General features: G+C 37.6%; 1 protein-coding gene across 9 annotated transcripts in view; it reads right to left on the reverse strand.

Moving 5' to 3' along the window:
- The window catches only part of Pde1a (phosphodiesterase 1A), a 273,639-nt gene that overhangs the window by 8,949 nt on the left and 251,300 nt on the right, over positions 1-13,390 (reverse strand). For 8 of the 9 annotated variants that reach the window (XM_013121172.3, XM_013121178.3, XM_040745692.1 and 5 more), the window contains 2 exons: positions 12,428-12,548; positions 11,783-11,955 (listed from right to left, as the gene is read on the reverse strand). In XM_013121172.3, the coding sequence (XP_012976626.1) occupies positions 11,783-11,955; positions 12,428-12,548 (294 nt within the window). Of the gene's footprint in view, positions 1-2,196; positions 6,466-11,782; positions 11,956-12,427; positions 12,549-13,390 lie in introns of those variants that run through there. The other variant, XM_040745693.1, reaches the window with a different exon arrangement.

The raw sequence follows: 13,390 nt of genomic DNA on the forward strand, positions 1-13,390 counted from the left end.
CTGGTTGTGGGGTTTTATTTGCCAACATGTGGTGTGTCATTGGGGCAATGTCCCTGTGTTATATGGTACCACCATATAAACTCCATTTAAACTCTTTTTATATGTGTATATTTTAGGAAACTTCCAGAATAGTAGGTTTCCATAGAATAGAAGGGTTTTAGTGTTAGCTGTCCCTTCTCCATTTCCTCCTCTATCAACCTCTGCATTTGAGCCTTCTGTTCCATTATTCCTTTATATCACTGTGCTCTATCTTGCCTCCTTGTAAAGACCCCTTATTATTTTCTTAACCTCTATTGGTATTTCAAATGAAAGACACATATCTAGCATGTCAAAGATACCATCTATATATCAGCGAAAACATGTGATATCTGTGTTCCTGGCTCTTTATCTCACTAATTATGATTGTTTCCAGTTCCACACATTACCTGTAAGTTTCATAATTTAATTTTTCTTAACAGTGAAATATCGTCTCTTTGTGTAAATGCATCACATTTTCATTACTCATTCATCAGTGGAAGACATCTACACTATTTCCATTATCTAGCTAATAGAGGAGCAAGGGATATTTGTGAGCAAGTATCTCTGTAGTCCTTTGGGAAAAAGCCAAAGAGTTGTATAGCTTGATTATATAGTAGGTCTGTTTCTAGCTTTTTGACAAACCTCCACACTGATTTCCATAATGGATATATGCATTTATACTCCTACAACAGATGCACATATGAATTCACAGAGATTGTAATAGTTTCAAAAACCGTGTCCAGGCTGAAGCCAGCAAAGTATCCCACCACGAGGAGAAGGGAGGTTGACACAAAGTCCCACCCTTAGCCTGGGTGTTATGGGCATTTGATAGCAGCTGGAAAAGACGTGTCAGTTTTCTGGAAGGGTGTGATCTCTGGTAGTTCAACTATGCTCTAGAGAAAACTCCCCACCCAGGAATGTCAGAAAATCACATGTTCTACTGGGCACTCTTTTTTTTATCAGAATAAAATGATAGGATAAAAATCGAGTCTCAAAGTTATGCTTTTTAAAAATCTTTCCTTTACCTTTTATAGGCAGAACAGTTGTCCATGTCATTGGTTTTATGTACATTCATCTAAATCAGTTTCAGGGACTGAAACTTAGAAATAGCAATGTGCACAGGGTAGAAACGTTTTGGCTGTGCTGGAAGTGCTCTGATGAACTGTATTTTCTGTTTACATCTCACTTTGGTAAATAAGCAGAAACCTTCAATTGTTTTTAATTTTAAAAATGCCCAATTATATTAATGTAGCAACCTACTTCTGTGCCTGAGTGGAGACTGGTGAATATAATAACTAAACTAGGTTTTGTAACAGACAATTCTGAAAAAGAAAACCACTGCCGTGACCTACCGTAGATAGGAGCCATGGTGTCACATTCTCCTCTACCTGGAGAACAACTGGGAATGTGGGTGGAGACATAGGAATCACATCTTTAATGTGAGAGGCAAAGCAGATTCATGCAAACATAATTGCCCAAAGTTACCTATGTGCATCCAACTCTGTTCATTTTAAAAGTCAAACAATGAGGGTTTTGATTTTAGTGTGGCACTTCATATTACTGTCATAAAGAACCATTTCCTAAACTGCTACACTTAATCAAAGTTGGAATGTAAAATCCAATGGTGAATTCACATATGTAACCTTACTGATTTTCTACAGACTAGGGTATTCATTTTTCCATAGAGTTCTTGGTTCATGTATTTAAAAATTTGTGGTGTGTGTGTGTGTGTGTGTGTGTGTGTGTGTATTTGCATACCTTAGTTAGAGTTTCTATTACTGTGCAAAACACAAAACACTATGACCAAAAGCAAGTTAGGGAGGAAAGTGTTTATTCAACTTGGCTTACACTTCCACCTTGCTATTCATCACCAAAAGAAGTCAGGACAGGAACTTGGAGGCAGGAACTGATGCAGACATGCAGGAACTGAGGTCTTGGATGGGCGCTACTTACTGACTTTCTTCCCCTGGCTTTCTCAGCATGTTTTCTTATAAAACACAGGACCACCAGCCCAGGGATGGCTGCACCCCAAGTGGGATAGGCCTTCCTTCATCAATCACTAATTAAGGAAATGCCCTACAGCTGTATCTGATGGAAGCATTTCCTCAACTGAATTTCCTTCCTCTTTGATGACTTGTTTTGTCAAGTTGACACAAAACCAGCCAGTACACGTGTGTGTGTGTGTGTGTACGTGTGTGTGTGTGTGTGTGTGTGTGTGTGTGTGTGTGTGTGTGTGTGTGTTTACTTGGGGCAGAGGCATGTAGAGGTCACAAAACAACTTAAAGAAGTCAGGTCTCTCCTTCCTCTAAGTAGTTTCTGGGAATCAAACTCAAGTCATTAGGCTTGGCAGGAAGTGCTCTTACCCACTGAGTCATCTGACCAGCCCTGGCCTGGGTCCATGTGTTTTAAGGGAAGCTCCGGGATGGGTGTAATAACGATATAGCTAAATTTTAAATTCAGAAATGTTTATGAGTAGTTAATACATGATAACCTTTCTATCTTAAGTTATTGATGAAATCTATTTGTACTTTAACACAAATGCATCAGCATGTCTTATTAAATCATGGGCAATCTGGGTAAAAAAAGGCACAAAAGCATAAATTCATAAAATGACATGTTAATATTAGTGATCGCAGCAACAGCAAAGACAAAAGTTCAGAAAATGTCTGCTGTATGCCAAGTCTGTGCTTGGTGAGCCACACTTCTTACCACTTAATCATCAATTTCATTTTGTTCAAACTCTCACCCACATGTGGGCAAGATCTGAACCTTCCACTTCAGAACTGCCCAATGCTTCTCAACTCTGAAATGTTACTCAAACAGGTTGAATCCTGGACCCAAGGTGGGTAAGTGTACACTGCTTCAAACAATCAAGGGTATTCTTAGTTGTCTGAAAAATGTAATAATCAAATTTCAAGATGAGAAGTATGAATTAAATGTGATATTTTTCATTTCCATGCTAAGAACATCTAAAAAGATTTCACACTCAGTTCTCTGGGGATGATTGAGCTGTTTGACAGCAAAAAATGTGGGCAGCATTTTGCTAAAAACAAACAGTAAAGCAAAGACAAAACAAAAACTCTGGGATCCTCTTTTTTAATAACTCTCCTGGCTGTAAATGCTAGAATAAAAGATAAGCTAAAAAGTACTCACAAACAAACAAATAAAAGTCTAAGACCCACAAAAGTACTATACCTTTTGAGAATTTCAAAATAAAGCGATGCTAATGTGTGGAGGAGCAATAGCGAGACATGGACTGCTAGAAGTAGGTCATTAATGTTAAAACCCAGACATCTGTGCTTCTCTGTACTTGGGAAATAAAAATGTATAAATGCTGTCACTTTGTTTTGACAAATTCTTCAACCCTCCGCTCAGACCAGATCACCTTCTGCAGGTCTCAGTGACCTGGAACTTTACACAGTGCTTTCCATGCAGGATCAGCCACAGCCAGAGTAATGTCTTGTCTCTTACCTGGAGACTTCAGGCAGTCTGCCTGTTAGTGTTAATGGTCAACAAGTATTATGGGACAGTAACATTGTGTGTTTCTAACTGGAGGAGGAGAGTCAGGAAATAGTGTGTATCTATGTTTCCCAAATTTTAGTGTTTATTTTCTTCTCCCACTTCATTTATCTTGTGAAAACTAAAATCATTTATTATGAGACTGGGATACACAATGTTAGGAAATGTGTATCAGACATGGAATCAGCGAATGACTTCCCTCTGAGAGCAACCCTTTTACATGAATCTGTAGGGGTCACAGGATCCAGCACTGTTGATCACAAAAAAATTCAGCAAATCCTGGTGGGATGATCTTACTTCAAGAAGCCACAAGATGGACCTCATGCTATTGTGTAAATGCTGCTTGACAGATACACATGTGGGATTGAATTGAAACTGTGGAATGTGTTCCTAAGTTTTGTTTTCATAGCAGTTGCTTCCATTAACTTTATGTCATCACATCTTACAATGTTTACAGGTTTGGTACCCGTGTATGTAAGTCCTCAGGTCAGCCAAGGGAGAAATCAGTCCTATAAAACCATCTACTCTATACCTGAGATGACAAAGACTCTTGTGTTTTCATGTCATTACTCCCATGGCATTTATTTATCTCCTGTGTATATATATTCTTAACTTTGCTGACTATGGAGAGGGGTTATTTGAAAGGACATGTGAAAAGTATCACCCAACTTCAGCTTTTAAAAGTAGTGGTAGAAGAAATTGTTTTCTTTGTATGTTTAGGTATATATTCTTATATGCTCCTTTTTCAATACATTTGTGAATTCATACTTTAAAATAAAATCACTTTAAGCAATTATCTGGGAAGTAATTTGTGAATCGACAGTGATGGAATCTTGAGATTCATTATTAAAGAGTTGCTATCATGCTGGGCATGAAGTAATTTAAAATAAAATATAGGTGTTTCACTATATCTTCATAAAACTACCGTCAAAGTGATTGCCATAGTTTTTATAGCCCTTTGTCTCTGGGTTTCCTCTTCCTTGTATTTTCTAACAGCTTAACCAAACACAGAGGGTTATATGGAACACAAGACCCTCCTCAGTAACACATACCTCCAGAGTTGTAAACAGATGTCACTAAGTGATCCATGGCCTCTATGTCTCGTTATTTTCACAGAATATTCTAGATGTCAATCAAAGTTAATGCAAACTTCCTCAATTGCTTATCACCAGTTTTCAAGTTAAAGAAAGAGCCAGCTTACAGTTTTGATCTTGTTATTTTTTCTTGTTATTGTAATACTGGGCACTGAACTTAGGGCATGGTACATCCTAGGCAAGAGTTCCACCACTGACTACTTTGAGAAAAAGTTTGGCTGGCTTCTCCAGGCTGACCTTGTTTGTGCTTTGGAGGACAGGCTAGGGTTTTGAACTTGAGATTCTCCTGCCTCTGCTCCAGAGTACCTAGAAATACAGGCCTGCACTGCCTACCATCTAGCCTGGTGTACTCTGTTTTGTTTTTGAGACGTGGTTGCACTATTTACTCCTGACTGTCTGGGAATGTGCTATGTAGATCAGGCTGGACTTGAACTCAAGAAGTTCTATATTTCTCTGCTTCAAGTTCTGCCATTAAAGACTTGATGTATGTGCAAACCCACAAGACTAAGTATTGGTGTAGAAAACACAGACCACTAAACACTTCATATACACTGATTCATTCAACGTTTATCACAAATACTGAGACATACTTTTAAAATGACCATCATTTTATAATGATGGAGTCACAGCTCAGGGAGAAATTGTTCAAAAATGTGTAACTATTATTGACAATAGCAAAATTGAAAACTTTCTTTTTCAGATTTCTCAGTTTTAACCCTGTACTATGTTGCCTCCATGGTTAGAATCTAATTTTTGTGATACTCATGTTTTCCCTTAGTACACATAGATGTCTTATCTTTGGATTGAATTTGATTGTATAATACACTCATTTTTATTCTTTGAGAGAGAGTTAGTAAAATATAATTCTTTGTAGAATTGTTATTCCACCTCTATTCTTAACGGATTGATTCTTGAGGTGCTTATAATGCTCTGGTATAACAAAGCATTAAGTTAGCTGTGAGAGAGTCACAGTTAAAAAAAGGTATTGAAAAACACTGGTTAAGAATTTATAGGAGAGTTTCAACTCCTAAAACTTTTCCTCTGACCTCCCCATGTTCTGCTACCCTTGCTATACACATTTTACACACACACACACACACACACTAATAATAATAATAATAATAATAATTAGAATTAAAATATTAAGGGAAATTTTTGAGAGGGAAAATAAATTAGCCAATCTTAAACTAATTTCTGTGGTGGCAAATAATTTCAGACCCAACCCAAACTGTGTTAAGTCATTCTGTTCTGGCCATTCATTCTCACTAGAATATAAATTACAAACATTACTTGTGTGATATTTGCCTTTTAATTGGTAAAGCATTTTCAGAAGAAAATGTTAGAATTCACAAAAAAGATAAATTTCTAAAATTTGTGCTTCCTTTCAGAAATTTTAGAAAATGCACATTTGAAGTGAAACTATCTCGGTAGCCTCACAGAAGACAGGACAAATTACTGATATGTTGCTCAGAGAACATTTATTGCCACTCACTGTGTCACCTCAGGCAAGAAAGGTGCCACAAAATACTATTTACACCAGTATTTGAAGGCATAAGGATGTTGATGCAGTAGCCATTGCTAGATCTATTCCATGCCAGTCAGGACAGGTCAATCAAGAAATGTGTAGCTGTTATGCATGGGGTTTCTGCTGTCAACTTAGCAATCTGCAAAAACGGAGTCCCTTTCTCACTCAGGCCCAGGTAGACTTCCAGCATGAATATCGAAACTGCCAAGTCTTTTGATCAAATTATAGCTGTCAGCACACAGGGAGATTTACCTAGTGATGGTTACTGAGGGAAAAAGTTACACTGCTCCTGTAGAATTGATTTTGGTTCTGAAAAAAAAGGGTACTCATTTTAACAATCTAGATAAAGTTTGGAGACGTAATTTTAAAAAAATTACCTGTGATTTGCTTTATAAATTAGTCACGTTTATAGAAAGTAGTGTAGTAAAATTATAAAAACAGATGCTATTCATATTTTCTTAATTTTCAGCATATTTTGCTTTTGCTATTGGAGCCATTCATTACTCCTGTATTTGTCTGTAATGATCTTCATGTGATTTGAAAACATAATTTTAATTAATTTAGGCTCAAGAAGAAATACATTCATCTTACATATATAGTGTTACTATACCGACATTTGGCTATTAAATTACATAAAGAGCAAATATTCTGTTTGGGAGCCACTTTAAAAATTATGTAAGACATGTTCATTTTTATTATCAGAAAATATCTTTCCCCACTAATCTTGCCTGTTAACACAATCAACGATAGCAAACCCAAAGTCCTCACAGGAATCCAAAACTATGGGGACTGATCTGTTATGTGGGTTTCAACACAATTTTTAGTATGATATTTTTAGAAAGAGGCAGAGAATCCATTTATATTTTTCATTATAGTATGTTGTCATAGAGTGTGATTATCATTTACTCTGCCTAATAAGATGTATAACAAAGGGCTGGACCTACAGTTCAGCTTTCACAGAAGACCTGGCTCAATTCTTCGTACCCACACAGTGGCACATAACTCTGTAATTCCAGTTCCATGGGATCCAAGGCCCTTGTCTGACACCAGGCGCACTTGAAGTGCACAGGCATGTATGCAGTCAAAACACTCATACACACAAATTTATTAAAATGAATTTAAAACACCTGATAAATATAGACCCATAGAATAAAATGTAGTATATAGAAGATTAGGAACTATGTATGTTTTTAGATATTGGAGCATATTTCCTGTAGATGAAAGGGGGTGTCTGTATACCTAAAAATATAAGTTTTAATTAGTAAATGACTGAATATTAAATATCCACCAAAACACTGGATTGATAGCACATGGCCCTGGCTCATGAAGTTTCTAATGTCATACATGGTTTGGTTCATAGAGAGCATGTCAGCAATTGACCAGACCCTACTCTGGCCCACTCATGAGTTCATTGCTAAATGGTAGCAACCCTAAGTTGGAAGCAATGCTTTTGTTTTGTTAGATGTGTTAAAATTGAGGCCAGAACTAGATTTCTCTGATCAACTAAAGGATGCTAGAGACAGAGGGGGTAAGAAAAAAACAGAATGTCAAGTGTAAATCTAAAGGTCTCTTAAAGAGAACAGAAAAGAGAGTATGTGTAAATATATGCACACACAAATATAAACATACATGCACAGATGTGTGTGTAGTGTTCTCTGAGGTAGAAAGTTGACAAACTTCCAGTGGATGTGTAACTGTTCTAGTCACTGGGATACGACTTATATAATCTCTGATCAACAATGTAGCATTCAATCTGCTTATCTCTCACTCATCACCAACTTGTCTATTTCCTACATTTCCATTATCACCTTTCCAACTCAACAGCTTCTCAAAGGCATAAGAACTGCTATAAAGTCTTGTACTTGTTATTCATATTCATAATGCAAAGTTAGAGGAAGCAACTATCCTTGAAGTATCAAAAACAGCAAATTCAGATATAGAGGAAGTCTTAGAGAATCTCCCATGCATTCAACTTTCTATTCAGCATCCACCAGTTTGTATTAGAAGGTCTTCTAGAAAACAGAAAACACATGGTACATAATATCGAGTGATGTCAGTTCACTTGTGTGGATTTACCATTAAAGAAAAACTAAAACTAATGATTCTCAAACCAGTCCATAAAAAAGGGATGAGTGCTTCCATTTTTTTCTGAAGCCAGCAGTACAATTAATACCTAAACCAGACAAAGACCCACATAAAAAGAAAAGTACAGATCAATATCCCTAGTGAACATGGGTTCAAAAAAACTCAGTAAAGAACATTCAAAGCAAATTCAAGAACACATCAAAAATAACAATTATGCTGACTTAATCTCAGAGATTCAGGGATATTACAGTTTGCATAAACTCTATCACATTGATAGAATCAAAGACAGAAACCATGTGATCATCACATTATATATAGTAGTAAAGGCCTTTATGTATATCCAATAACCCTTTCATGATAAAAGTCCTGGATAATCTAGGGATACAGGGTATATATCTCAGCATAATAATGATAATAACACAGCAAGCTTCCAGCCAATACTATGTTAAATGAAGAAAAGCTTGAAATATTTCAAGTAAAATCAGAAGATAAGGATTTCTACTTTCTCAACTCTTGTTAAATATAATATTATCTAGAGCCATTAGACTTGAGGAGATAAGGCAACGGAATCAGTGGATTTTATTTTATGCATTAAAAATCTTAAAAATTCTACCCCAAACCTCCTACCTCTGATAAACATATCCAGTAAAGTAGCAGATACAAATTCACAATATTCTTACTATTTTCAAATGTTCACCCCACTACAAGAACAGTCACACATCCACTTAAAATCTGTCAACTCCTATATAATGCAGAAAAGATAGAGACTGGACAGAGACATAAGATGTTGAGAAATGATGAACTCATGATGAAGATATTTTCTTCAGTCTAAATGGATAAATATAGCCCAAACTGAACATTCTGGAATAATAGAAAACATTTTACTTTAAAAATAAGCTTCATATTAAAAGGAAGTCTACATACACCGGTTCGAGACAGTTATATTCAGCTTCTAAGAGAAGACTTCCCGGATAAAAGTATTCTGTGACGAGGTGTTTGAATTACTTACTCACTTTATTACAGTGAGCTTCACACTCTGGAACCAAGGGATTTGCAGTAGTAGGATGTTCTAAGATCTGAAAATGAGGTAGGATGTGAGGAGTGACTAGATGGTGGCGAGACCTCTGGGATTATCCTGTAGCTTTGAGGAACATTGGATCACCTGCATATTGTTATCTCATCTCAATGCAGCTATGAGATAGAAGCTGTCACTTCAGGGTACTTGAGGGTTGGCAGTGGTCCAGATTAACATGACTGTATAGATTGATAGTCACTGATTTCCAAGTTGGATGTCTTTTTGTAGCAGATCATGTTTTTATTTTTATTATGAGACATTATATTCATAGAAAGGATTATACATATAGTTACAAAATGCATGTAGATTAAGTATTATCATGATACCGTAAATGTTATATGTGATAGTTGAATTGAGAATGCTCCCCATAGACTCATACATTTGAATACTTTGTCCCCAGTTGTTAGAACTGCTTGGGATGGATTAGGAAGTATGGTCTTGTTGGTAGATGGTTGTGACTGGAGATGAACTTTGAAGTTTCAAAAGCTCACACCATTCCTGGTACCCTCTCTCAGCCCATAGTTGTGGGGGCAAGATGTGAGCTTTCAGCTTTTCCTATGCTCTGCAATAATGAACTCTAAACCTCTGCAACCATAAGCCAAATCAAATATTTTCTTTTATATAAGTTGCCTCAGTGTTTAATCACAGAGTAGAAAAGTAACTAAGACAATATACAAATGTGTGTGTATATATATATATATATATAATAGGTACATATATAGAGTATATATATATGTATGTGTGTGTGTCTCATTATATAATGGCAATTTTTAAATTTTGTCCTTTATATTAACTGTGGTATCACCAAGGATGCCAGAAAGGTGGCTACTGTTTGTCATTTAGAAGGAAAATAGGAGTTTAGACTAACTAGTAATGGTGAATGTGTTAACCTTCTGAAAACCAAAACATAGATCATTGAGCCAGTATGCATGCAAGATAGTGAGCAAGAAGAGGTTGTATTTTGGGATATGTTAGAAAAAACAGATAAGATTTGATAGATTTAGAGTATTAGATTTTAAGTCATATTGTACAATAGCATATGTAACACACATAGGTACGGCATACTCTGTATTATGATTATATTTAACATCTATAAGCATATAAATTCTCCTTTCAAAGACATCCAATATCTAACATCTTCTTGCTCATCCCCCTTTGTGAATATTGGTTCAAGTCTCCCTCTTCTGTTTTCACAGTTTAGAGAACGTCTCCACCATTACTATTTGATGGCAGACAACAACCTCCTTTCTGATCCTTGGTGAGATATTTAACACCTCAAACAAACTAATATGTTCTTCTGTTTAGTTAGAGAAATCCTCTTAAAATGTTAGTTGAATTATTCACTTGTTTTCTGAGAGAGAACCCCACATTAGACTTTCCTCTTTGGAGCCCAAACAAATGATGTGATCCCTATATTACCCCACATCTTGACTGCACTATTCCCACCTGCAAATGTTTGCCCTTTTTCACAGGCTTCTTTGTTCTTGTGTGGAGGCAAGCTCCACCTCCTAGCTCATACAGTGGTCATTCCATGTGTCTGTCTGAAAAGGTATGACCCTCCATACCAGACCTCTTCCTGACCCTCTCTCTTATCTCCTCTCATTTTATGTAAATTATCACTTCCTTTGTGATGCTTTTCCTGACCTCCATGTTTAATTCTACACTCTTGTTCCTGTTGAGCATCTCAATCATTCAGGAAGACTGAAAGCAGGTCTACCCCACCCACTCTCATTATAGAAGGACAGTGCCATTAACAGTCAACTCACAGAAATGCATTCTACTCTGCATATACAATAATTTGTGAAGATTTTATTCTTTTGAGAATGTTTATTGTGCTGGGTATGGTGACAAACATCTTTAATCCTGGCTCTTGGGAGGCAGAAGCAGGCAGATATCTGTGAACTATAATATATATTATGTGCATGTATCTGCAGATACCTATGGAGGCCAGAAGAGATTGTTGGATCCTGGAGCTAGAGTTATAGATTGTGATGTGGGAAGAACACTTGGATCCCTGATAAGGGCAACAAGTACTCTTAACCACAGAGCCGTCTTTCCACTTTGTTTGTTTGTTTATTGAGACAGTGTTTCTCTGTGTAGCCCTGGCTGTCCTGGTACTAGGTCTATCAACCAGGATGACCTCGAACTCAAGAGATCCACTGGCTTTTATCTCCCAAATATTGGGATTAAATGTGTGACTGCCACTACTAGCAAGAGAGCACAAAGGTTCTTATCCTTATTGTCCCATACTTCATTCACATCTGCATGACTACCACCCACCAGCACACAGATGTGCAGTTCGAGTGACAGGAACAGCAGACAGAGCCAATTTTCTCAAGAATAATCGAATTCCAAATGCCACCAAGAGTCTGTGTATTTTATAAAAGAAAACATTAAATGGGAGAAAGTCCAAATTATTAGAATAGTTATGGAGATGTGGAGTGTCTGGACCATCAACAACTGTACCTTGGGTAGCTAACTCTTTCCACCTCTCTTTGTTCTGCTGAATGATGTCCACCAGGTTGTTTTTGAAACTCTTCAGGTCCACAGCTGACAGAGAGTAGTCTGGAGTATAGCTTCCATCACTCATGGAACATTTCGCATTTGACCGCCTCAGGGAGTCAGCAACATGGAACGTGCTACCATTGACAACCAAAGAAATCAATAGACAATAAGGTCAAGATACCATATGAGACAAGACTGGATCATGACAACAGTCACCAGGCCCAGATGTAAACATGTGACAGGTGCTTACCCCCATGTCCACTTCCACTTTCCTACGGTGAAGAGGGCCTGGGACTCTCCTTAACACATGCTGGAGAACTTCACTTATTTCTTCTCGCAAGACTCTTTTTCAGACAATATATTCTAAGGTTTCATCTCTCCCCACTCCTCCCAGTGTCCCTGCCCTCCCCCCCACACTTCCACTTCTCGGCAACAGTTGATCTTGATCAGTGGCAAAGGGAGTGCACTACAATATCAAGCCACAAGATGGCAGTGCCACCTAATAATTATTGTAAGAACTGCCAGCCTACCTTTAGGAAAGGGATACTTACTGGGGAAAAGCTCGTTAAAATCTTAAAAGTCAAAAACCATGCAAAAAAGTTGTACCTGCTTGCCCCATAGTTAGAAGACTCCGATTTTGCTGATTCCTCTATAAGAGGAATAACAATTTTCTCTGTTGAGTCTGTCAGGAGAGAAAATGTTGGCTCCACTATGAAATCAATGAAACCTGAAAAAGCAAAACACATAGAATGGTACATTCAAGTGCTCCAGTTTCCTAATTCTCACAGTATGTCACAGTGAGGACTCCCTGGGACACATATGGAAAGACAAGTGTTCACTACAGAGTCAGCAGATGCAGCTAACTGCTTTGTATAATAATGGGTTCCGGGGTAAAACTGAGGAGTCCATTTCTGAGCCCAAGCCTGTGGTCTTTCCTATTCCTTATTTCACCCTTTGTGCCATTCTAGCTGTCGAGCCAGCTCTAATGAGCAAGACTGTCTTTTCTCCTCAACAAGAGGTCATTACCCTTTGGAATGGTCCTCACTTGGTTTCAGTCATTATGTGCCAGAAAGAAATGCTATCTAATTTCTAAAGAAACCAGCTAATTGAAGGTCCCCACACCTCAGGCCACATTAAGACAGCTACTTTCATTTTATCATTTTTTTCCTTATCACATCAGAGTGCTCTGTCAATGCACTATTATTTCAAATTGCTGTTTATTATTCTCTGACTGTGAAGCGTTAGTTCCCAGTGTGTGGGCGTGTGCTGTCAAATCGGCAGAGAGAATACTACAATCTCCAGCAGACAGCACTAATCCCACCACTTTGAGATGTCAAAATTGAGTGATGACTTAAATTTAAAGTGCTCACCAGGACAGAGAGTGATGGGCAAAGAGCAGAGCCTTGTCCGTGATTGTGCCTTTGCCTCTTAGTGTTCAGGTAAAGGAGGAGACAATAGCTAGTTTTAAGCTTTGGGAATGCAACATCTTGAGGCCCCAAAAGCAACTGGATGCCTCTTCCCGGGAGCCCACCTAGGAACAGAGTCTGACCCCTGAATACAAACTAGGAG

This window comes from Mesocricetus auratus, unplaced genomic scaffold (genome assembly GCF_017639785.1).
Source record: "Mesocricetus auratus isolate SY011 unplaced genomic scaffold, BCM_Maur_2.0 Super-Scaffold_100004, whole genome shotgun sequence".
Classification (NCBI taxonomy): domain Eukaryota; kingdom Metazoa; phylum Chordata; class Mammalia; order Rodentia; family Cricetidae; genus Mesocricetus; species Mesocricetus auratus.